Below are 26,984 nucleotides of genomic sequence, written 5' to 3'. Positions count from 1 at the left end.
GTCAACCTTCAAATAATTATGTTCAGTTATGCACTCAATACTTGGTCGGGATTCCTTTTGCAGAAATGACTAGGGTGACCAGATTTCTCGGAGTGGAATACGGGACAGATACAGAACGCATGCGTATAGAGGGAATGCACGTGACGTCACCGTTGGCCGGAGTGACTGCAGTTACGCCCAGAAGTGGCAAAAAGATTGAGCGGCAGCATTGGTTTTCAGTGTGAATGCTGCGGAAAAACACACAAAACGCGTCTAAAACGGGAAAGAGCTTTGAGACTGACTGTACAACTAGATTTGACAAGAAATATGAGGAATATTTTTACAGACTACCTAAAGCTACAGAACAGAGAAGCAAATAGATCGCTACAATTCATAGAAACAACTGGACTCCAGGCAGCGAAAGGTGGATTTGCAGTTATCCTTTTTGTGTCAATATGCTGAATTTAGTGGTAAAATCATTCTCTATATATTGTATTGTTATATATTGCAGTGACAACTCATCAATCAAATATTTACCACTGTATATTCTGTATAATTTGACATTTTTAAATAAACACTGACAAAAAACTATACAAGTTTTAAGTCTCTAGACGATATGATGATATATATAACATTGATAAGTGATCACCTGGATTTAGACCTGCCTATTTTGTATTTATATAAAGCATTCACAGGCAAATTTGCTGTGTGTATTACCCTGGTGTCGAAATCAGGCACATATAAATGTCAGGAAACACGATTCCTGCCTGCATGTTAATATCCATGGATCACTGGATCTTTAGTAAGTTGTAAGGAACACTATATTGAGTCCAATCTTTAGTTTAAACTGATAATCGTTTGTTTTACTTGCGTTTTCGCAGTTTCCTCTATTAAATCCAGTCACGCAGCTGCTCTGCTACTCAGTCCGGCTAAGGTCTCTCCCTCTCTGTCATGCGCGCGCTACACGGTTTGAACGTAACATATATATTCACCTAGCCTTTCGGAAACGAAACCTATTATATAAAAAAATATATATATATTAACGATGAAATAAGGGACAAAACATGATTTTTTCAGAATAAGTCGGGACACTAAAATTAGAGTGGAAATACGGGGCTGTCCCGGGAAAAACGGGACGTCTGGTCACCCTAGAAATGACTGCTTCAATGCGGCGTGGCATGGAGGCAATCAGCCTGTGGCAACGCTGAGGTGTTATGGAGGCCCAGGATGCTTCGATAGCGGCCTTAAGCTCATCCAGAGTGTTGGGTCTTGCGTCTCTCAACTTTCTCTTCACAATATACCACAGATTCTCTATGGGGTTCAGGTCAGGAGAGTTGGCAGGCCAATTGAGCACAGTAATACCATGGTCAGTAAACCATTTACCGGTGGTTTTGGCACTCTGAGCAGGTGCCAGGTCGTGCTGAAAAATGAAATCTTCATCTCCATAAAGCTTTTTAGCAGATGGAAGCATGAAGTGCTCCAAAATCTCCTGATAGCTAGCTGCATTGACCCTGCCCTTGATAAAACACAGTGGACCAACACCAGCAGCTGACATGGCACCCCAGACCATCGCTGACTGTGGGTACTTGACACTGGACTCCAGGCATTTTGGCATTTCCTTCTCCCCAGTCTTCCTCCAGACTCTGGCACCTTGATTTCCGAATGACATGCAAAACTGAGCAACAGTCCAGTGCTGCTTCTCTGTAGCCCAGGTCAGGCGCTTCTGCCGCTGTTTCTGGTTCAAAAGTGGCTTGACCTGGGGAATGCGGCACCTGTAGCCCATTTCCTGCACACGCCTGTGCACGGTGGCTCTGGATGTTTCTACTCCAGACTCAGTCCACTGCTTCCGCAGGTCCCCCAAGCTCTGGAATCGGTCCTTCTCCACAATCTTCCTCAGGGTCCGGTCACCTCTTCTCGTTGTGCAGCGTTTTTTGCCACACTTTTTCCTTCCCACAGACTTCCCACTGAGGTGCCTTGATACCGCACTCTGGGAACAGCCTATTTGTTCAGAAATTTCTTTCTGTGTCTTACTCTCTTGCTTGAGGGTGTCAATGATGGCCTTCTGGACAGCAGTCAGGTCGGCAGTCTTACCCATGATTGCGGTTTTGAGTAATGAAACAGGCTGGGAGTTTTTAAAAGCCTCGGGAATCTTTTGCAGGTGTTTAGAGTTAATTAGTTGATTCAGATGATTAGGTTAATATCTCGTTTAGAGACCCTTTTCATGATATCCTAATTATTTGAGATAGGAATTTTGGGTTTTCATGAGCTGTATGCCAAAATCATCAGTATTAAAACAATAAAAGACCTGAAATATTTCAGGTGGTGTGCAATGAATCTAAAATATATGAAAGTTTAATTTTTATCATTACATTATGGAAAATAATTAACTTTATCACAATATGCAAATTTTTTTAGGAGGACCTGTATATATATATATATATATATATATATATATATATTGGGGCGTATTCGCCTTTTATTCGGATGGGACTGTATCTAGACAGGAAGTGAGGTGGGAGAGAGAGAGAGGAGGACGGGATCAGGAAAGTATAGGCTCATTAATACCTTTGGCTTATTCCAAATACTACAAATTGCATACGTTGTCTTCAATAACAAATGTAGATTATTAGACAAATAAAACTTAGCTATACTTTGTCCAAAAATTCTATTGTTTACTATAATGTATTTTGAAAGTATACTTTCAATGCATTGTTGATTATTGATTATGATTATTTCCAGCACCAGGTTAAAATATACCTAAAATATAGTTTTCATCAATTGCAAATAAATACACTTTAAAAAAATAAATTATAAATAAAAATATATTTTTTTAGAAAATATACTAAAGTACAATTATTTAAGGGGTGGTTGATTCTAGCTTAAGTTAGTGTGTAATGCTGCTGTTTGAGCATAAACAACATCTGCAAAGTTACAACGCTCAAAGTTCAAAGCAAAGGGAGATATTTGCTTTTAAATAAATAAATTTACAACAAATGGCTGGTAGGGACTACATGACATTCCTCCCGGGTTAGAGACATCACCAACCCTAGAATTTACATAAACACCGCTCCCGGAACACGATTTATCGACTTTTATAGATTTATCGACATGATTGATATCAAGACAGAATATGCTAATCAATGACTAGAATATAACTCCACATTAGCTACATAAATTCATCAACTAACCATTCAGAAATGTCCTGTTGCATTCTACATGTTGTCACTTCTTCTTGAATCTGTTTCTAGACAGGCGCGCGCGCCTCTTGGATGCACGGTAAAACTCTCTCCAATATGATATATTCACATTATAATGCATGATCTGTAGATAAAAGGCTGTAGATTTGGATAAAAATGTTGCTGTTTTTAAACTACTCACTACCGTGTGCTTGCTAGATCACACACATCACAAGGACCATGAATCGGCATCAAACGAACAATAACTGGAATTTAAAACTGTGAAACAAAGGAACAAATCGCACTAGGATTTTTTTATTTAAAAAATTTTTTTTATTTTATTATGCTTGCAAACAATACAGAGATGACAAACATGCTATCGCACTAGGGTTTGTGCGCTCGACATTTCTTCGCTTTGTGACGTGAACTTTTAAATGCGCACTTATGTGACTCCACTGTGACCCCATGTTGCTTTGAGCACATCATTCTGCACCCGCGATGCGCATACAAGCTGTGTGCGCTCTGTTTTTCATGTTATCATGGGTTTGCGTACTGAAATATTATTAAAAGCCAATATATTTTGTTATACTTAGCCTGCTCAATACAATTAAAATAAGCATAATTTAATTGTATATTATTTCTTTGTAGTGTAGGCTATATATGCACTTCTGAATTCTTCTGCCTGAATCATCCCTATAGTTCATGGTGAAAGAAATACATTAAAAATTGTGTTCTGATCTGGAAAATCGATTGTTGTTTTCAATAGTAAAAGGAAGCTTCCTGCAATATAAAAATAATGAAATAATGATTGAGTATACAATACTATACATATACACATGTAGGTCTATAAATATATATAATTTAGCGTTTCTCTTAGCGTTTCTTAACCTTTTTGACTCAAAGGCTCCCAATATTGGCTAAGATATTTTGATAAAATAAGAGAGTTAATGTATTAATTTAAATTAACCATGATTCAGTTTGTGATTACAGGATATTTGGATTGGGATAACCAAACCACCTTCTGAACTGATGATACATTCACATCACGTCTGTAAATATATATATACAATATATATTTCATTGAGAAGCCTATCTGTGTATGTATGGACTGTGTGTGTCATAATCTGCGTGTGGGTTGTGTCACGAAGGCTTTTATGATATTATGACTGGCACCTGTGCGATTCCTAATCAGCAAGATGCAGCAGTGGCTGCTGGGAATCAGAAGGCATGTGGGTGGCATTTTCTTTCAAAATTAAATAACCTTAAGGTGAATTTCATTCAATACATTCATGTCATTTACTGGCCCAAAAAACATGCACACGTACCAACACACACCTACACATAGAAACACACACGTACACAGTGATTTAATTCAATTAAAGAACGCTTTGTAAACAGTTGAGAGAGAGAGAGAGAGAGAGAGAGAGAGAGAGAGAGAGAGAGAGAGAGAGAGAGAGAGAGAGAGAGAGAGAGAGAGAGAGAGATGGGAAAGTCAGGCTCAATGCAAAGTTCTTTGAACTTTAAGCATGAAATGCCAACTGCCACAGTTGCTCAAAAATGAGTGTGTGAAAAAGAGAGAGAGAAAGCTGCCATAAGAGGCAGGAGTAAAGAATGAACCCTGCTTGAAACTCCTTTCAAGTATTTTCTGGGGTTCTCCTAAACCCTCTTTTGAGCTGATGCTAAATTATTCACATATGTCACATCACGCCTGTAATCCTATTAATGAAGACATGAGACTCATTAAAAGAGAGCAGGACCGAATCAAAGAGCAATGGTGAAAAAGATTTCTGAAATTAAAATGCCAATATCACCGTACGTTATAGCCATATACAAACAAAACCCGCTGTTTTTTATCTTCTACCTTCTTTTTCTCTCCCCTTTCCTTTTCCTACCTTGTGTTAAATTGCTTTTAGACTGACAGGTAGTAGATGAAATGATCTCAGATGCCTCGGATCCAGCCAGAAATTGGCAGTAAAACTAAGCTTTTCACCGACCGAAGTGATGATTTCAAGAGCTTACAACGTCTGCTTCCTTTTGACTATGGATGCCTGACCTTCGTAGCTTCTTTTTTTTTTTTAAAGCTGTTCATCTCCCTGATAGGATCAACCATTCAGTTCACATGTATTTTTCACACATAAGCAAGTGTGACATTTTATTATTACCAATAATACGGTCTAGGCACATACATATGTTGATGTTCATAATAGCTGAAGACAATCAGAGATGCAGGGCTTTGTGATCAACTGCAGTTCTGGTTACTTAAAGATATCATAAGATGTATTATGTGATTCTCATACTGTTGGTGATATATCCAGCGTGTATGCAGGAACCCACAGCGGTAATGTTTTCACAGCTTTTCTGACCTTCTGCTTTCTCTGCTAGAAAACAATTTCTGAAGTACTTTATTGGTTTTTACAGCTGTAATCTAAACTGCACCATAAAAACATCAAAAATCTAGAGCACATTGTTAAAATCACTGATCTGCTGAAGATTCATGTGCAGTCAAGACCACTTGGCCAGTTTCTTGCATGCAGCTTCGTATTTCTTTGCTAGTGCCAAGAAAATAACAAGCTTTCAGTTTCAAAAACAGAGCATTTGGAAATTGCTGGAGTGCAGGCCATCGCTCAGTGGGAACTAAATCTATTGAAATGCTAAAGGTCCCTTGCCGGTTTGATCTTCACAGTTTCGGCAAGATCTGTGAATCATGATGTGGCCATGTCATTTCCTTTTTTTCCCGGTTGCGTTCTTATCCTCAGGTGATCAGTAAAGGATTAGGGCAGAGAGAGATACAAGAGGATTGGGGTATAATTTCAGGTCATTTGCATCTTAATGATGCTTTAATTTTGTGTGTACTAAAAGTGAATGTTCCAAAACAGATGATAAATTATATTTCAAATTAATAAAAAAAATGTAAAAAAATTTGATGTTTGTGAAATAGCAACTATAAATAAATACATTTAAAAAGAAATAAATAGAATGAAAAATTCAATTTTAATAATTTAATTTGACAGAAATCAATAAAATCAACAGAATGAATAATAAATAAAACTGCAAAGCTGTTTTGATGTGTGTTAAATAGGAGCAATAAATTAATAGGATTATGAATAAATAAAAATGAGTGCTGTCATAAAAGTTTGTGTACATAATATATGTGTGTATATATTATTATATGTATGTTATATGTCTGTGTGTGTATATGTGTGTGTACAGATACACACACGCAGGCACACACATGTATATATATATATATATATATATATATATATATATATATATATATATATATATATATATTGTAAACAAACTTATGTTAGATGTGATTAATCGCAATTAATTGATTTCACAGCACTAATATATATAGGCTATATAAATACCGGTATATTTATATATATTTAATAACAATATATATAGCTTGAGACATGAAAAAGGCATCCAGCTTAACCATCACAAGGATAGACTATTCTTTGGCACTCCATACAAATCACTGGCCTTGCTGTTGATGCGTAGCTGTAAATCAAATCAGGTTGCAAGTATGTGTCACCTTAGCTGTAAATCTTACTCTCATGCTTTATCAGTGTGTGCTAAAGCTAAATTAGTAACAAATGTGTCTAAACCACTTGGTTAAAAAAGGGTGATTACGGCTCACTTCATCTTTATATTGGTGGTCAGCCTTTTATCTAACGTGCGAACATTGAGAGTATTATTAAGCTTTGAAATCAGTAAGCCATTCAGACCTTAGTGATGATTCATAGCTGGGGAAGTGTGATCAAATTCCCTTTCAGCTAGACAGACTCCGTGTTCATATATTATGTGGGAGTCATTCGAAAGGCTAAGTTCCTTTGGAAACCAAAGACTGGCGCTGCGTCTGAAATTGAATACTAATAATGAGTATAGGTACAACATTTGGGTTTGAATTTACTTCACGACTGTTAGAAAAGTACACTCTATATAGTATGTTTATGGGTAGTATGAATTCAAATTCGGACGTACTATATCCAGCTTGTTTTTACTGTCATGTGTCCTTTGAATGCACACTTCAGAATCTCGGCGGAAGTAGTAGGCCCTATGTCACTTTTTGCCTATTGTTTTTCCGAATACTATAGGTGCATCCCAATTTGCATAATTGTGCACTATTGTATGACGTTTTGTAGTATAATTAGTGCGAGTATTGTGTTCACACTGAAAATTCCAAAAAAGAAAAAGTGCACTTTAAATACCCGGATGATACACTAAATTAACAGAAAAAACGAAGTGTGGAATGTTGAAAGTATAGTTGTGTCCCAAATGATATATTATACATTATGCACTTATAATATGCATTATTTACTCTACCATTTAGCATATGGATTTTATAAGGTTATTGGTAGCTAACACTTTACAATAAGGTTTGTTAACACTGGTTAACATGAACTATAAACAATAAAAACGATTTATTAAGTAACATAAACAAAGATACAAACAGTAACACATGTATTGTTCATTGTTATAGGTAATCTATGTTATATGTTATATATGTTATATAATGGGACCATATTGTAAAGTGTTACCAGGTTATTTTGTCATCCAGCATCAGAGGAAAACTTGGCAGTTGAGTTGTTGCGCTCTTTCTGTTCAATAAGTGAACTTTGTCTTTTTTGGAATTTTCAGTGTCAAACAAACAACTCACACTATTTATATAAATTTTATTTTGCATAGAATAGTTTATAAGTAGGAATAAAGAGGGTCCTGTATGATTCTGAAGGTATCACCAGTAGTGTACCGAATAATTTGGAAACATTAGCACTGGGTGGATCGATAATTATAATTGTTTAAAGGATTAATGTTGTTACCAGATAAGGCAAAAGACTTTTGGGTTTTTATTATGAAACTCCTAATAAAAAGGTAAAATGCCTTCACAGATGACTGATGGAGAGAGACTGATTGTGTTCTTCCTGTTCTTCAGTACACTGTGTTTCTGCAGTTAAATTAAGTAAGCATTCCGTTCCATGCTCTGGTAATTGTCTGGACAGCCTACAATTTGACTTTAACAGGGGACACTAATGTATTTTCGCTGTATATGGTCATTACTGTTTATTAGTTTTTAGAAAGGACATGCTTATTGGTTTGAGATGCTCAAAGTGACACGTTTCCAAGGAGTCTGTCATTTCATCCTGATCACATTTTTGCAGTGCAGTGGAAGTAGGCACTGAATCATGCAAAGTGTTTTGTAAATGATGGCAGTACTTAAGGTGAAACAGAAATCGGTTGAAGGACACTAAAAGAATAAAGTTCATTAATGGTCTATAAGGATAAGCGATGGCTGGGGCATATGGTGACAAATAGTTTGATTTCATAGGGAAGGACAAATTACGATTTTCGAGCCACACACAAAAAAGAGTTATAATTGTAACTGATGTAACAGTATGCCATCTGTATATTACGCTGTTAGGCAGGGCTCTGATGTATAATTTGCAGCTTCACATCCATAAATGAACGAGTGTCCAAAACAATCTTATAATCCACTCGTTAATATGCTCCAGGGTAGCCTACAACACAAACATCAAGTCCTAATTTAATCTGGACTAATATACATCATGAGAAGTTAAATACGTTGTATTATATCATAATTAAGGCACAAACATGTTCAGTTATGTAAGCTTTCAATGTCAAGTGCTCACATTTATTAACACTTTCAGTAGGCTATATATACACACATTAAGATAAACAAGATAAGAAAAAATGAATGATCATGTTTACTTTACATTTATAGATAGACAGATAGATAGATAGATAGATAGATAGATAGATAGATAGATAGATAGACAGATAGATAGATAGATAGATAGATAGATAGATAGATAGATAGATAGATAGATAGATAGATAGATAGATAGATAGATAGATAGATAGATAGATAGATAGATAGATAGATAGATACTTGGCTCATTGTTTTCTTGTCACCTATCCGTTTTACTTTTTGATCTGACGACTCCTAGGGTAACGTGGCCTTAGAAAACGTTCGGTCATCGTACTCAGTTGGTCAGAAGGTGATTATCTACAAGGCCAGCATCATTTCGCCAGTAAAAATATGTTATAGCCTACAAATGATTATCAATTGCCAACAAAATATTGATCACTAAAATATATTCGACCTTTAGGCCTATATTTAATTCATATCTTATTTCCAAGATCACAATTATGTAGTTCAAAGTGTTCATGAGCTGCAAATATAAAGTTTGGAAATGTCATTTCTTGGGCGCACACTAAGACGGAAGGACATTAAACAAACATATCTCTCGAGCGCCCCTGTATGACCAAAACGTAGAAGCACAGACCAAATACGTAAGGGGGCGTGATTTTACGTCTTACGCTAACCCTGACGTCACACTGGACTCTGAATCCTCTAGCTGCAGAGGTAAGTGCTACAAAATAATATCCAGGCAATTATCATGCATGAAGAGGACTGTTACACGGGAGCTAAATAAAACTTAAGTTTCGTTAGCGTATGCTTTGGCATTCTTTCAAGCGTACCGCTTCTTTGGGTCGTTTTCTGCAGATCCCGTAAGCAGTGCTGTGAGTTTGGCAGGCCTTAGTGCAGTGCGCATGCGCAAACTCCATGAGTCTGGACTGGGTTAAACATGAATTAACTGTTCAACTAAATGATTGGATAAACTAAGCTTCAAATGGTGTACAGATACACGAAAAGTGATCGAAAGCGATCACCCTTTATGTACTGAAGTCATATCATAAGTAGTTTGTGCTTATGTTTGGATGCGAGTGCAAAGTGAGTCTATATTTGAAATGTGATCTTTCGTAACTCGAACTCTGATTTTTCTCAACACAGTATAAACGGCGCAATGGCACTGACTCAAGTTTCTTCTAATAAGTGTAGTGATGGATATCAGAAAGTGTTCGAGCATGACAGGTGACTGAGACTGTAACGTAGGTTTTATCAAAACCCCAGAATAAAACATACCTTACTGATCTTAACATCAACTCTATTTCCAGCTCTGAGTTAAAATGTAAAATGAAGTTCGCCATTTACCTTCCTCCCAAGGCTGAGAGCTCCAAATGCCCAGTGTTTTATTGGCTTTCAGGTACTTGAATTCATTCTGATTCTCTTCTCTAGGCCAGTTTGAGTGAATAAGCACAACTATTTCATGCTGCATACTGAAATATACTATATTGTTGCGTTTACATTCATGCTTTTAGCAGACACTTTTAAGTGACTTACAAAAGAGTAACACATCAGTCAGTGAGCCAGCAATGATTGTAATACACATAGGCCTACCAGTAATGTAGGCTACTAAAAATATATTTAACCATACACTGTTTTCTCTAGGTTTAACATGCACAGAGCAAAACTTCATCACTAAAGCAGGGAGCCAGCAGGCGGCTTCTGAACATGGGATCATCATCGTAGCTCCAGACACCAGTCCACGTAAACATCTCAACATTTGTTATACACCACCACTACAGTTTCGAGTCCTGCTTGTCCATGTCTGGAGACACTACACCCTATAATTAGGATTTCTGCTCAGCCAAATCCTAGAGATACACGGACCAACACATATTAATTATGGAAACAGGTGGATTGTGGGGCCGAACATTACATTACTGCAACATATAGATAAAAAGAGTATCCCCTGAGGATCAAATAGCATTGTGACTTCCCAGTTTAGGTCAGGGTTTAGAGTTTCCCACCAGACAGTCACTCCACTGCTTGGAAAAATTCCAGTTAAAGCACAAGTCAAATGTAAACTAATATTATGCCATTTAAGTCTGTACTGTTGCAGTAAGAAAGTGAAAAACCTCTGGCTATTGTTATTTTGTTGTCAGAAACATTTGAGTCAACTAACACTAAAATGTCCTCATTTACACATAAGCCTTTGCGCAGAAAATGAGATGATTCTGCTCTCGTCAGGTGGCTGCAACATCGAAGGAGAGGAAGAGAGCTGGGACTTCGGGACAGGCGCAGGATTCTACGTCAATGCCACCCAGGAGCCCTGGAAGACCAACTACCGCATGTACTCGTATGTCACCGAGGAGGTGTGTACTTTAGCTCTGATCCAAAAACCTAGTTAGTCCCTAGGAAAACAGTTATTCTCTGATGACTGTCACAGTTGAAATTTTAAACAATGACACCTTAAACATTTGGATCTCGCACTCATCGTCTTCATCACATTTCTCTTGTTTTCAGCTCCCGCGACTGATTAATTCTAACTTCCCTGCTGATCCGGAGAAAATGTCCATCTCTGGTCACTCCATGGGGGGCCATGGAGCTCTTATTTGTGCACTTAAGAATCCTGGGAAATATAAGGCATATTTCATATTATATGCACTGCTTCATCTTTTAGGTATTTGAAGTTAAGACAGTCTATATATTTTTTTTTTAATTTCTTGTGCATTTGCCTGTTTCAGTCAGTGTCAGCATTTGCACCCATCTGTAACCCCATACAATGTGCATGGGGACAGAAAGCTTTCTCTGGCTATCTTGGATCTGACAAGTCCACCTGGGAGGTAAGAGATGATCATATGTGTGTATTCTCCCATTTCCAATTTGTGGTTGGTAAGATTTTTTAATATTTTTGAAATATCATGCTCACTAAGGCTGCATTTATTTGATCAAAAATACAGTAAAAACAGGAATATTATAAAATGTCTTATTTAACATAGTTTTACCTCAGCACACTGCATTGTACAAGTACAACATTGCTTTATTTGTCTTCCTCTGTCATTTCCACATGCAGCTGTATGACGCTACAGTATTGGCTGAATCATATTCCGGTCCTGAGCTTGATATTCTGATTGATCAAGGCCGTGATGACCAGTTCTTGTCTTCCAGTCAGCTGCTTCCTGACAATCTGATCGCTGCCTGTTCCAAGAAGAAAATTCCCGTAGTTTTCCGCCTTCAGCAGGTCAGTACTGAACCCACTGTGATGAATGAGAGGAATGGCATGTTTGGAAATCTAATTGATTATCCAGTACCTGGGCTTTTTGCGCTAATAGCCACACGCCAAAATGGACACATACCAAGAACTTTAAAATGCTAGAATTCATATGAAATTTTCACTGGAATTATTACTGTATGCTGATTTGTAAGGAACATTTTTGTATTAAACTAATAAAATGAAAGCATTTTCACTTGTGGTCTCAGATTTTTGGACCACATGGTGGTTGGACAGGTCTTTGAATTTGAAATAAACCTCAATAATAACTTTAATGCATTGACTTTTGTTATTTTTTAAATTAATTCTCCATCAACTAAATCAACTCTCAGGATTAGATGTCACTGTTTAACCCTATACAATGGAGTACACATTTTAAGACAAAATCTTGTTTTTCTTTTGCTCTATTAGGGTTATGATCACAGTTACTATTTCATCTTCTCCTTCATCAACGACCACATCAAGCACCATGCCAAATATCTGAATGCCTGACGCAACATGATTATGGCAACCAGCTCATTACAAAACCTATCTACACACCTGGAAATGACATCAGAACCACGTCTTGACTGATTCACCATCTCTCAAACTACTTTGTATTTTCTTATGCATAATTAACAGGGTGATGTTTAACTGTAGAGACATTTCCTTAAATAAAGGCATTTGGTTGTGGTTTTGTATTTGTTCTGCAGTGAATTATTTGAATTAAGTTGCATTAATTACACAAGTTCTGCATGTTTCACACATAAACCAGGCTAAATGGTTCAGACATCTGATTAATGTAGTTTAGCAAATTACATCACCATTATGTCATGTCTACAGTACCCTGAATATTTAAGAAACAAACTAGACTTTGAAGGTGAAGGTTTTTACTGGTAGAAGTTGGTACAAATAAACCATATTTACAGAGGTTAAGGCAAAAGGTGGAATGACATGCATACTTTTCCCAAAAACATTACTGTACATGCACCTTGACGTTCACAGAATTGCAAAGGGGTAAAATCCCAAACACTGAAAAGACATGGAAAAATAAGTCCTATTTATAAAAATTAAAGTACAAAAATGTTTAGTACAAGCCTTTTCTCTTTATAATACATTGAAGATGACAAAAAAAATGCCCACATAACATTCAGCAGTTTAAGGTGATTTATCAAACACATTAGTCATCTGATCAGCTGATATAGTTCCTCCAAATACTGTAATATAAATACCCCGCATAATACTATTTGCCAGTTGCCAAAAAAAGACAGTCCCAAATACATAAAGTGCAAAACACTGTCATTTCAAAATCAAATCTTCATTAAAATCTAGTGTGTAAAGTAGTTTCACTACGTTCTCTCTGAAGTGGTGGGAAATGTTGATATTACAGTAATGATGCACAACTTGCCCACTGTAGCAGAGATTTGGATACTGTACTTTAATGAATCTAAACTAAGGACAGAATTTATCAAAAGATACAGCAGTGAAAATGTGTATAGGATGGAACTATTGTCTAATCTATACTTGATTTTAAAATAAAAGACACTTTCTAATCCATATTTCTATTCCATGTGTTTTAATCGAATTATGACAGTATGAAGAATACCATTTACCCACTGACTATTAGGATACACCTTTTTGTGTTTGAGAAAAACAAACTTCTGTCCAGATGTTTTGTTACTAATTACAGTATAATAATGTGAATAAGTTTTGAAATGAGTAAAACTTGTGAGTTTTTATTGACAATTAAAGGGATAATCCTTGTGAATGTATTCTATTTGTAATTATTCGCATGAATAAGTCTCTCTGAAATTATACTGTATATGTAAGTGTTATAATTGCTTTAATATAAGAACTTAAATCATAATAAAGATGTTTTTTTTTTTCCCTGTCAGTTCACATTAATAAAGTAAATTGTGCTTTAAGTAAAATAACCAAATATATTCTTACTAAAATAAGCACATCAAATATAAATGTTCTGTACATTTTTCACATTCACACACTAATATCACATTACAAATCCTTCTACAAATACAAAACTCTTATTTTTAAAATACCTTTAAAGGACTGTATAAAACGATTATGTTTGTAAATCAGTTTGATAAGAAAACAATTTTGGCAACTGTCAAATAATCTCCAGTGAGATTCCAGCTTCAAATGTTTTGGTCTGTTTCATGGCTGAATCTATGAGGAAATGAAGCTTTGGACATCAGACTTTCCGTAAGCAAATACGCACAAGTAGAACAAAGTAAAAAAGAAAAATAATAATAATGTCCTTAGACACACAAACTTTCATACAAAAAGTGCAAACATGTGCTCCCGTTCTCTCACTCTCACAAAATAAACACTCTCCTGAAGATATCAAATGCACATACACAAAGAAAGAAAGGTATGTTGCGTTCTACTGTAAACACACTCAGACATTTTCTTTTAGTGATATAATACCTGACTGACAGGTTAAGCAGAGCAGAGACTGTATAAAACTATAGTGAGGCCACACTTCCCCTGAGACAAACATCAATGGCTCCCAAAAAACAAGTTAAAAAGTGGTTTACAGTTTTTCCCGATTGCCAACACACTATAACTGATTCATTTGTCATAATTTCCCAAACCATTCATTCAGTTCTCAAAACATTTCTCAAACCGTTTAACACATTTCACCATGTTTCACATTCAAATTTTACACCGGTTTAACCACGTTCTCATTCATAAAACAAACACATAATATAATTAACTAATTATGTGTCACAATGTGAACTCAAATAGCACATTTTATCCATGAGTAAACGTGAAGTATAGCAAACCTGATGACAAATCTCAGGATAATATAAATAGGAGCACAGGTGATTGTGCTTTAGAAAAAGCATCCTAACACTGGAGAGAGAGCTGAACGAATCATCTACAGGGGTTTTATACTACGTCTTACACACAGTATAACTGAAGTTATTTTACTATTCTACTGTATGCACAGAAAACTATAGCACATGTTGTACACCCTCAACCTTGTGATTGTCAAAATAATTTGTTGCTATATTGTACAATATTTTTGCAGAACTGAGAGAAGACTGCCTAAGGGAGGTAGATGAGGTCTTTTGTCAGAAGACCAAGATACTGCTATAGTACTGTAAAATGTAATGACATTTGGCCGAAAGTGCAGAGGATGCAACAGTAATTGACAGTATACTGTAAAGTGTTGCACACTGGGTTCATGTTCAATTCTTTGGTATTTTGTGCTTTTCATCTACTGTAAGATCACTTTAGTGTAATGAAAATGAAAATTTCCCTAAAGCTCATTGTTGCATTTTACTGTATCTGCACTTTCCTTTATGTTGCATACTGTAATAGACATTATAGCTGAAAAATGATTCCCGAATATATTATTGCCCAGAGGTTTTTGTTACAGTGTTGAGAATTGATCTCACTGCTGTTCTCTGGGCAGGAAAGTAGTCTGTGTATTAACCATTTGTTTCCGAGGCCAAAAATTCTAAAAAAAAGAGAATATTTTGACTATTTCATATTTCGAACTGTGAGATTTGCGCAAGTTGGTATGTAGTTTTGAGATGGTCTTTATAGTTGTGAGAATTGTTGAATTAGTTGTGTGTTCGCAATCGAGAAAAACCATAAAAAAAAATCATTATTAAAACTGGGAAGACGAGTGTTTCAAATCTAGATCACTAAAGGCCCAACACAAATACCATTTAATCTAAACAACAAGTGCGCGCCACACACACACACACACACACACACACACACACACACACACACACACACACACACACAATATATATATATATATATATATATATATATATATATATATATATATATATATATATATATATATATATATATTGTATAGATATAAAAATCAGGAAATGTGCATCTCTCAACTAGCTGCTTAATAAATATGTATATTAAATAAAGGAATTTCATATCTTAAGCTAGTTTTTTTTAGCTAAATTTGCATACAAGACTATGGCCTGGGCAACAGTGATCACATAACATTACTAAATAAAAAAGTAAAGTGAGCATATAATTGAAAATTTGAGCATATACCTGCAATTGAGGATCAGCTACAATAATAAGAATATATGGACAGTGTCCAGGGAATTTCTTAAAGATCATCTGGTGGTAGACGTCCATCCACAGGGAAAAGTGTGTGTCTGTGTGTGTGACTCATGTGAAGAGTGTCTGGTTGGTGGAGGTCTCATCCAGCAAAGCTTGGACAGTAATGCCAACTTTGATCAGCCCCTTCTCCTCCAGAATATGATGTGGCAGACATAACTTATCCTGGAGAGAGAGATTCACAAAGAGGTCAAATGAAGTGCTTAGTCAGAGAGGAAAGAGACGGGGTCCCCACAGTTATAAGGACATTTTCAGGTATGAAGAAGTTTTTTAATGAGATGTCAAATGATAAAAATCTCAAGTCATGTAATGTTCTAAAGTGATTTATCCTTATTTTATTTATTTTTTACATTTATGCTCAGCTCAAAACATTTAATTGTTATCAAGAGCTATTTCTTCAAACACATTTTTAAACATCCTTATCTAGTAATCACAACAACTGTAAATTTGACTCGTCAAAATGACTGGAAACCATGAAGAGAAATAAAATGACAAAAAAGCTTAATTAAAATGAAATGCACTCATTACTGAATGCAGTTATTTAAACTCATAAAGACTCACCTCATTTAGCAGTGATGCCCAGTATGATATCAGTTATTAAAACAATCAATGTTCTCTCTCTCTCTCTAACTATATATATATATATATATATATATATATATATATATCAAATATTAAAGCCTAAACACACATACTGTTCAAAGATTTGGCGTCAATACAATTTTTTTTGTTTTGAAATAAGTCTCTTCTACTCACTAAGGCTGCAATCATTTGATCTCAAATACAGTGAAAACAATAATATTGTGAAATCTTTTTACAAATAAAATAACTTTTTTCTCTTTAAATTTATTTAAAATTTTAATTTATTCCTGTGATGGCAAAGCTGAACTTTAAGCAGAAATCAATCTAACATATGCTGATTTGCTGCTAGAGAACATTTCTTATTTTTATCAATGTTACACAAACAGTTGTGCTGCTTTATATTTTTGTGGAAATTGTGATTAATTTTTTTTCAGGATTCTTTGATCAAAAGAACAGCATTTATTTGAAATAGAATTGATTTGAAATACAAATCTTTTGTTACATTATAAAACTCTTTACTGTCCCTCAATACATTATTGAGCCCTTGCTGAATACATTCATTTCTTTCAAAAACAAAACAAATATTACTGACCCCAAACCATTGAACATTAACAGGAGCTAAAAATTGTAAGACAAAAATGTCTTAAAGAAACAACCACAAAGCGGAGAAAAACAACCCGAACTGTACATTTATTCCTTTTCATATACAGGGTCATAAAAACCAATGCCGTACAAAGCAGCAGCAGCAGCACTGCACATAATTCAACACTGAGAGGAGTTAAAGAGTCTAGATCTGGACAAACAGAAGAAGCTGATCCGTCAGAGAATCCCATGCAGTCTCGTTTAACCCTTTTACAAACACTTTTTGCATTTTTGTAGCTTTTTTGAGAAATGAGCAAACAACTGGGAAATTATACCAAACAAAAGGTCCTGAAGAGTCAATATTGCCTTTTATTTTTGTCAAACTGGAGGATGAAAACAGTACCAATTATAACTGATGTGATTGTACAGATAAGGTTCAAAGTGTTTTATATTTTAAGGAAATGATGTAAAGAGGCCTCAGTGACATCATTGTCTGCTCATTTGCTAAAATTTCCTTTTAATGATTCCTTTTATCTGTGATGAGCTGAAGATGGTCATTCTATTATGTGAGATAAAGATCAGAACCTAAAATAGAATCAGAGGTTCCAATTAGAAAAGAGACCAATTAGAATCAAGAGAAACTGTGCACAGACCTTCACAGCAGGTAATTATATACAACAGAGATTGCACTTAATTACTGAACTCATTCAAATTGTGTTAATCTGATATTTCATAATTTAAAAACCTGACTCAGCCCTTTATTACAGATCACTGATAGAGTGCATAAAGAAAATCTTCATGAAGAGCCCATTATTCCTCATTGTTTGGTTTGGATTAGTCAACTCTCTGTGGAATTATGCATATTACATTAATTAAAAAATAGATTTGGTTCACTCTGTGTGTCATTTTGCTATTCTGATAAACAGGATATTAAAGAAACGATCCATTAGTCCTATTCGGATCTCTCTCATTAGGAGAAAGAAAATGCTATTGATGGTGTTTTGGATAAAATAACACTGTAATCATGTATGACTGTGCATGGTATTTAATAATTTTCAATAACACATCAACTTAAAAAAGATCAGTCCTTGACTGCTGCTTTTCAAAACACTGTTAACCAAAATTTGCTGCTTTTTACATCCAACAGATTAATAAGCCCTTATGCTAATGATTTAACATTTTTAACCTAACCATACAAGACTTCTGTGCAAAGCAAAGCTATTGTTTTGCTTTAATGACATCTGGGCCTTCACTTACTCAAGTGTCCTCATATTATCATCTATAAATTGTTTCTTTGAAGCAGACCTTGATTCCTGTAGATACATTGCTAGTCATTGGCATGATTGGCATGAGGCAAAACCTCCATATCCATTTCTATTATTTTAGTTTTGTCATGCAAATGCTATCCCACTTACATTGTTTATATGTGAATTTTTCAAGAGGACCGTTATGGCTGTTGAAATTCAACTTCACTCTTAAAAATAAAGGTTCCAAAAGGGGTTTTTGGGCAGTGATGCCATAGAACCATTTTGGGTTCTTTAAAGAACATTTCAATTATCAATTCTTAAAAAAAAACAAAAAAACATTTTATATAATCTAAAGAACCTTTGTCCACCAATAACATTTTGTGGAATTCTATGGATGTAAAGGTTCTTCATGGAATTAATAAAGTACCTTCATTTGTAAGTGTTTCTGCAACAAGATTTAGAGAGACTGAAAGTGAGTTTGAATGTGGCCATATGTCATTCCTTATTAAAGTGCTCAGTGCACCTCTAGCGTAAATGTTTGCAAAAAGTCTGTTTAAAGATGGTTTCCTTAGCATTTTGCAAAGAGTAATAAATATAATATTCGCCAACTAATAAATAATACTTCCTCAAACATGAAAGCATCAAGTTCCTGTATTAAGGAGCACATGTTGTGTTACAAAAATTGTTGTGTTATGTATGGTTTCACCATAGCCAAGTTAAGATATAAGTTTTACAAATAAAATTTGCTCCAACTGACAGGGATACATATTCTTCATCAAAAAAACAGGCAGTGTCTATTTTAAGACGTTCAATGTGCTTTCTAAGACAATAAATGATATGATGTGTTATTTGTGTGTTTTAGTGCATGCATGTTATTTAAATTCACTCCAGCTGTAGGCCACAAACAGCATCACCAGACAGAAAACGTGTAGCAGACTTGAGCCAATCAGATCCCATATTTGCCAGGAAGGAGGTGGAGTCTGAGTGGACTCGGGGATAAGCTTCTTGACCTCTGTCTCTTTCTCCCTGCCACTCTCCACCTTTCCTTCCTTCTGCCTTGTTCCTGTGCTCTCCAACATGAGCAAGGCTGCGACCACGGCCCAGAGTGGACGCAGCTTACACTGCAGAACGTCATAAGCCGAACAGAGAGAGGACTGAGAGAGATTCAAAACATAGAGGGGATGACAAAGAGAACCAGGAAGAGTAAGAAGAGAAGAGAATAGAGGAAGAATGAAGTATAGATGGAGGGAGAAACAAAGGGAAAATAAAACCAAATAACAGGGAAAATGAGAAGAGGAGGGATCATCCGTTCGGCACCAGAGAAAGATAAGGAAGGTGATTAGACAGTGATAAAGGTCAAAGGTGCTTTGAGCTCAATAAACGGTAAGAATTCTGGATCATTCTCAGGAAACAGTGCCATATGTGTAAAAAATGTGTGTTCCCATGACTTGTTTTAGTTAACAAGATACTGGACTAAATCACATTTTTTGATACATTTCACTCAATTTAGTATGTACTGCTAAAGACAGTTTGAAATATTGTTAACCAAAAAGTTTTTCATCAAAATCTCAGTCAATTTAAATATTCTTGTTCATCTCCATTATAAATAGTGTTCTGTTCAACCTGTTTCACTGTGACAATTACCTCTTTATAAATTACTTCGTTTTTCTGACTTATTTAAAGAAATGACATCATAATATGTGTTTTTGTTGACCACATGGTTCAAACAATTACAGTATAATATACAATATTCGGGTATATATTACATTATTTCTATTTGCTCACACATCAATCTCAATAGTTAGAAACAAAATTGGTGGTTCATTTTTTCCCCCAAATAATTCTTGCCACAAAGGGAAAGAACATTGATTAAATAATGTGGTGTGGTGCAAATAGAATTGTTTTTCTTCAGAAATCATTCTAATATGATGATTTGGTGCTCAAGTAATATTTTTATTATTATAAAAGTTGAAAAATATTGTGCTGATTACATTTAAAAATGTAAATATAAATGACTTTGTCACTTTTAAACCGTTTAATGTGTCCTTTCTGAATAAGCATTAATTTCTTTAAAAATAAAGAAACTCCAAACTTTTGAACAATAGTGTATATAATAGTGGTTGAAATGCACAAATTACAAACTTTCAGTGACCATCTTAAAAAAAAGACCATTTCTCCTGAATAATATAAATGAGAAATATGAAGGGATAATAAACTATGGCCTTTTTTTTCTAAATCATCTTTTTAACCTTGTAAAACAAAGTATGAAAAAAATCGCACATTTTCAAGCACAAATGGCACCATTTACCGAGAAGGACCCTCTTAACTGCCTTCTGAAAATGAGAGTTTTCCGAGAGAGAGAGAGAGAGAGAGAGAGATGTTGAACGTTATAAGTCATTGTCTCTTTTTCAGAGGGCAGCTGCGGCTGGGACAGATGCTGTTAGCATGGTAGTTAGCAGAGCATGTGAAGTAGTGAGTAGTGAGCATATGCCAGGCACAAGTCAAGCTACAGCGTTAAAAACTGTATAAAGCAAGAGAGCTGCAAAAGCCAGTAAAGAGCAGAGCCGGTCAAGCTACACTAGTGCGTAGCTCAACAATTACACCCCTAGTAAGTTAATAATAAAAACAATGATATACTGTGTAAACCTATATAAGACCAGAAGTTACCAAACAAACAAGGCTTGCCACATTATCCCTAAACTAACCTGTTAATCAGTATCAGCTACACGTAACAGGGTAGCAAACACAAAAGACACATAATGACAAAGCTAGCTGCCATGCAGACTTGTAGTAAATACTGCTACTACAGACACAAGCTATGACAACTACAAGGTTCTGCTCATCAGAACAGCCTGTTATGAATGGCTTGGACCAAGCTCAACCCATAAAGACATGAAGACAACATTTGGGCTTCTACTAGAAAGGCCACTGATATGGTAGAATAACCATTTTTTGGAGGGTAGGATGGCACAACCAATAGAAACTTTTGCACAGTTTGAGCAAGAATGTAAAAAGTGGACCCAAAATTGACCACGTGCACGCAAAAAGAGATATCAACAACAAACATTTCGTCCATGTTTCAAAGGAACATGGTCGTTGTGCTCATTGTCACTACTTTGGACAAAAACTAATTGCTTCTAGTTTTGGGTTTAGGATAATGTATTACGCAAGTTGTTACACTGAAATAATGTTTTTATGGACGATTTACACAGACATTCATTCCACTCATGTGTCAATATTCCATCGTCTGTTTATCACTCTGTCACAGCTCGAAGAAACATGATCATTTATCAGAGAGCAGGTCAGAGCCAGTAACAGGATGGAATGATGCTCTGGAAATGGATGAAGCCTAAAGCCATGATGATAACATCTTAAAAGGGCATGATGCAGCTCTAGTATGAGGTTGTGAGAAAGTGCCTGTTACTGCTGTTCTATGATCAGTTTTCCCCAAAATCTATTGAATAGAGAAGGTCTAGGAGGTTTTTGAAGCTGCTAAACGTTTAAAGGCATGACTGATCATAGGCCAGTCTGAGGCAATCTCGGCTGCTTCAACCAATCAGATTAGGGTTGGCTGATGATCAAAATCAGTTATGTCATCAAGTGATGACATGTTTTTAACCAGAACCTGTTTTTAAGAAGCCCTGGGTGTACAGGTTCATTTTCACAAAAATTCACTTGAACTAATCGGCAGGTTTCCCAGAAAGAGATCTTAGATAAGTCAGGAAATTCAGTGGAAATCCCCATTAACAGTCCACTTCAATGACAGACAAGTTATAATCTGTAAAATGTATAGGATCAGAGTCACAGGGTGAATTTTTCACCAAATACAAATTAGACGACAGTCTCTTAAACAGCTCAGTTGGCAGTAATACGAGCAGCTATTTCCTATAAGAAATATGAATACAAGAAGAGCTCCTATTTACTTTAATGGGGAAAGACTGAAACTGTTAGAAAATGTTTGTCAGTAATGAGAAGACATAATTTTACCCCACCAATACCAGTAAATGAATGCTTTTAATTTAGAACAGCACGTGAGAGACTAGTACAGCAAGACCCGTACAAACAGTGGCCCTTGAAAAACAGATCTAGTTAATTTGGTATTCACAAAAAAGAATTACATATTCACCTGAGGGACTCCCATTTTCCTGCAGGCGTCCAAAAAGTTTTCAACGTTTCTGCGACATTTAGCCATGCTAAGCTTGGGCTGAAGGTTTAACGTGTCCATGTGCAGATATCAAAAAAGAGAGAAAAAAACAGGTTAACAAACTTCAGTCAACATACACTACTGTTCAAACGTTTGGGGTCAGTAAGATTAAAAAAAAAAAAAATGTATACTCTTATTCATCAATGATGCATTAATCTAAATGGAAAGTAAAGACATTTAAAAAGTTACAAAAGATTTCCATTTCATATACATGCTGGTCTTTTGAACTTTCTACTCAAAGAATTTCTGAACAAAATAAGTATCATGGTGAAAGCAGCACAACTGTTTTCAACATCGATAGTAATAAGAAATGTTTATTGAGCATCAAATCAGCATATTAGAATGATTTCTGAAGGATCATGTGACACTGAACACTGGAGTAATTGAGCTTTCAAAGGTATAAAAAAACATTTTAAAATATATTAAAATAGAAAACAGTTATTTTAAATTGTAATAATATTTCTCAATATTACCGTTTTTACTAAATGTAGAATAAGAGAATTCAAAAATTAAAACTTAAAAAAAATATTACTGACCCCAAACATTTGAAAGCTGGTGTATATAGTGTTTGTGTGAATGTTAATGTGTGGATCATTCAGAGATGACTCACCACTGCAGGGGATGGTACGTGGATACTGGCCACTGAACGCGGCTGAATGTGATTGACTAAGTGACAAAGCACAACCCCATCCATGAGAGAGGAGCCCAGATCTCCAGGAAGAGCTACTTTCAGTCTGCTCTCAATACTCTGGCAAAATCAATGAGATTTGGTAATGAATACATTTTTTTAATTTAAATATTAAATCTTGTGGTTTCATTTTTAGTCAGTCAAGCTAACTGACCAACTAACTAATACAGTTAGTTTATATCCTTCGCTTCTGTGTTCTGTGTTTCGTACCTCTCGTAGTTGCTCTGTGAGCTCCAGCTCCTCTCTGAGCTGCTCCATCTTTCTCCTCATGGTGAACTGAGGATCCACTGATTCTAAAGTCTTTTGCGTCCTGAAAAACACTGTCACACAACTGAACCGTCATCAGTCTGCACAGAGCATGTTATATCTCTTGTCTTATTCCCACATGCATAAATACACAATTTAAAGTCAAATCCATCACTCTAAACTTTAGGTTACATATGGCGATTTTGACATTAAATGTCGCTACTTTTGGCATGATGCTGCTTTTTAATGGACAAAAGTCTTTTATTTTCATTCTTTATCACAATGAACACCCTGAATTTTAAGACAATGTCCATATCTGACAGCTCACAGCCTTTATTATATGTTATTTCCCCACAAGGGGGAGCACTGGTCTAGACATGAGAGAAAGGAGGATTGAGAAAGAAGAGCACAACACTTCATTCCACACATCTGAGTGTGCTTCTGTAGTTGCATAACTACTAATCCTGTGAAAAAATGAAAGGAAGATGACAGTATGAAGGGAACACTAAAAGGATGTTATTCCAGAACATTCCTCCCTCTTTTTGTTGTCTCACAGTTTAAAGCGCCGAAGCTATGTTTCTGTGCTTGGACATTGATGTAATACAGCAAGCATATGCCAGACTTCTCTGGGCAGCATTAAAAAAAAAGTGTGTGTGTGTGGTCCTGGTAAACCCTACATCAACAAAATGTCCCCACAAAGATGGCAATATCCGAAATCTTAATGAGGCAAACAGCTTATAAATCATACTAAGTGATGTTTTTTGAAAATGTAAAAAAACTGAAAGTTTTCTGTGATGGGTAGGTTTAGGGGTATGGTTAGTGTAAGGGGATATGATATACAGTCCCCATAAAACAAAACAAAAAAACACAACATGTGTGTGTCTGTGTATACCAACTTAAAACATTTTGGGACAAATTTATTCCCCAAAGTGAGCTAAATCTGACAAAATCTCTTTTTTATTGTAAAAATCCAGAAAGGATAGCAGTATATAAAAACAAAAGAAGATTACAGAATGTCCCCATGTAGATGGCTAAACGTGTGTGTATGTGTAGACGTGTGTATGAGTGTGCTTGAATCAGGGGACAAAAGAGATGGCTTAAAAGTCTTTTCTCAAAGCTACAGCCTATTTGCTTACTTAAAACTGTGTATTTATTATGTTTATGTATACTTATTTATTTCTGCCAGCCTAACACAGAAACACTGACTCAACCAATGGCGTGAGTTTTGGGGTGGGGCTCTCTGTTCGTTCACCAATAGCGAACCGAGCGGTGTTTGAAGTTTGAAAACATTTTTTTTTAAGCTAATGACACAAATTAAACTTTAAATTTAAAATAAAAGAGTCTTTCTCCCGCATTTTCTTTAGTTTCTATCACGCCATCTTTCTTAGAGCAACACACATATCAATTCAACCCAGTATTGTCAAGAATAGTTTCATTCTCGCATTTGTGGTTACATCGAGTGCTAAGACAGTGAGAATTCCAGAATATTATCAACAAACTTACAGGTCAAAGAAAGAAACAACACACAGGAGAATTTCTGACATCTAACAGGAAGTTACAAATTCTCCAAGTTCTCTAAAAGTATTCATCTTATGGACAGAAATAAAGCTCTGTAGAATCCGAACACCACATCATTCACAAAGTGTATAATTACCTACTCTGGTTATTATTTTAACTACCAAAATGAATCTAGTACTCTCAGTTCAGGCATTTTATGTTTAAAGACTATTCACAGATTTCCCCTAAAATTGGTTTAGATCATGTATAAAGGCAGCAGATTCCACCCGAGTCTCCAAATAATATAAAGTTCAATAGTACCCATTAGTATAAAGCCCCCCCCCCCCCCCCCAAGACAATGAGCAAGTACACATGTCTCCTGGCAGTTTTTCATCCTCTGAATGCATTTCCTCTTAAATGGAGGTCTGATTTTCCCTCTGGGGCCATTATCTAATGCTTTAAAATAGCAGCTCTATAAATACACGCATCTCCATTTAAAGCCACTGGGCCACCCCAAATTTCACTCCCGTGTTTTAAAAGACCCTTTAATGCAACACAAACCTCAGAAATATTTTTTTCTTTAATACAAAAAAATGTCAGTACACGAGGAGTGACTATTTTATTAAGCTCAAAGGGATAGTTCACTCAAAATTTTAAATTCTATTCTCATTTACTGACAAATCTGTGTAACATAAAATAAGATATTTTGAGATATGTCTCAGTTATTTTTTGTAAAACAATGGAAGTCAATGGTCACCACCACGGTTTGGTTACGACTATTCTTCAAAATATCTTCTTTTGTCTTCCGCAGAAGAAAGTCATACATGTTTGGAACGATGCGAGTAAATAATGAAAGAATTTTCATTTTTGGGCGAACAAACCCTTTAATTGGAAGCTGGTGCTAGTGCATCTTGTCAGGAAATAACTATTTAGTTCATTTATTCCACATATGAACTTTCAAAAAGATGCCAAATTCTCTGAGTCAACCAAACACCCATTGAAAGTGAAATGTTTGTCAGTGAGCTGAAGTATTCAGCCATCTCTGATAAACAATTTGTCATTTCTAAAAACTGATACTCAAGCATTAAAAAAGACAAAAAGTTGGACAAACTAGATTTTTACATTGTCTGAGGATAATGAAAGCAATGCTTGCCAAGCAAAAATCTGCTGCCATCATGCTAGGGTACTGTGGGTGGTTGCCAGAGCGTTGCAGTTGAGTGTTGAAAAGCAGTTGCTAGAGTGTTCTGGATGTTATTAGGCATTGCTATGTGGTATCTAAAGAGTTGGGTGTACTAGGGCATGGCTAGGCGGTGGCTAGGGTGTTCTAGATGCTTTAACACCCTGAACTGCAAAGACTACAGAATGAGTTTCATACTAATTAAAAATTTTGGGTTAAAGGTGTATTCACATTTCTCTGAGAGTGACTCAATGTCTCAACAAACAAGGGGGAAAAAATGAAGAAAAATAATAAAAATATACAAATTATAATATATTATAAAGAAGAATAAAAACACCTGACATTTCATCTTTGAGGAGAAAACACACAGAGACTAACTGCAAGGTATTTGACTGTACAGGACGATACATTGTGCAGACCTACCACTGCTTGACATGTCTCCTTCAGCTGGGCTAGGGGGCGTGTCTCTATCGGTGGGCAGGGCCTGTGTAAGTGGGAGGGGACAGGGCCGAGTCGAGCATGGCACAGAGGGCGAAGCTAAGTGCAGGTATTAACATAAAGGGCAGTGCCAGTAG

The 26,984-nt window shown here is 35.8% G+C and overlaps 2 protein-coding genes across 10 annotated transcripts in view; one reads left to right on the top strand and one right to left on the bottom strand.

Moving 5' to 3' along the window:
• Positions 1-9,408: 9,408 nt before the first annotated feature.
• On the top strand, positions 9,409-12,762 carry esd (esterase D/formylglutathione hydrolase). Of its 3 annotated transcripts, none has more exons than XM_077216423.1 (9): positions 9,409-9,549; positions 9,979-10,059; positions 10,143-10,231; positions 10,477-10,575; positions 11,059-11,183; positions 11,335-11,454; positions 11,556-11,654; positions 11,885-12,052; positions 12,494-12,762. In XM_077216423.1, exons 2-9 carry the CDS (start codon positions 9,992-9,994, stop codon positions 12,572-12,574), a joined length of 849 nt encoding a protein of 282 aa, XP_077072538.1. In that variant the 5' UTR covers positions 9,409-9,549; positions 9,979-9,991; the 3' UTR covers positions 12,575-12,762. The 3 variants fall into 3 exon arrangements, with proteins under 3 accessions (XP_077072538.1, XP_077072537.1, XP_077072539.1); XM_077216422.1 differs by having other exon boundaries at positions 9,546-9,695; XM_077216424.1 differs by lacking the exon at positions 9,409-9,549 and adding an exon at positions 9,584-9,707.
• Positions 12,763-15,940: 3,178 nt separating this feature from the next.
• Positions 15,941-26,984, bottom strand: part of lrch1 (leucine-rich repeats and calponin homology (CH) domain containing 1) — a 58,156-nt gene continuing 47,112 nt past the window's right edge. For 2 of the 7 annotated variants that reach the window (XM_077216416.1, XM_077216417.1), the window contains 4 exons: positions 23,700-23,809; positions 23,412-23,549; positions 22,724-22,801; positions 15,942-16,351 (listed from right to left, as the gene is read on the bottom strand). In XM_077216416.1, coding sequence (XP_077072531.1) covers positions 16,238-16,351; positions 22,724-22,801; positions 23,412-23,549; positions 23,700-23,809 — 440 coding nt within the window. In that variant the 3' untranslated portion in view covers positions 15,942-16,237. Of the gene's footprint in view, positions 16,352-17,435; positions 19,752-22,723; positions 22,802-23,411; positions 23,550-23,699; positions 23,810-26,832; positions 26,947-26,984 lie in introns of those variants that run through there. The other 5 variants (XM_077216414.1, XM_077216411.1, XM_077216412.1 and 2 more) reach the window with 4 other exon arrangements.

This window comes from Siphateles boraxobius, unplaced genomic scaffold (genome assembly GCF_051911475.1).
Source record: "Siphateles boraxobius isolate OS27281-9 unplaced genomic scaffold, OSU_SipBor_1 7, whole genome shotgun sequence".
Lineage (NCBI taxonomy): Eukaryota > Metazoa > Chordata > Actinopteri > Cypriniformes > Leuciscidae > Siphateles > Siphateles boraxobius.
The sequence above is the reverse complement of the archived record's forward strand: the minus strand, read 5'-3'. Positions and strand labels throughout refer to the sequence as shown.

Bases quoted from the DNA above. Each gene is read 5' to 3' on its own strand.
- esd (XM_077216422.1), top strand. From the start codon at position 9,640: ATGCTTTGGCATTCTTTCAAGCGTACCGCTTCTTTGGGTCGTTTTCTG. The intron at 10,232-10,476 runs GTACTTGAATTC...TGTTTTCTCTAG, and splicing joins AGTGTTTTATTGGCTTTCAG to GTTTAACATGCACAGAGCAA. The intron at 11,455-11,555 runs GCATATTTCATA...TGCCTGTTTCAG, and splicing joins AGAATCCTGGGAAATATAAG to TCAGTGTCAGCATTTGCACC.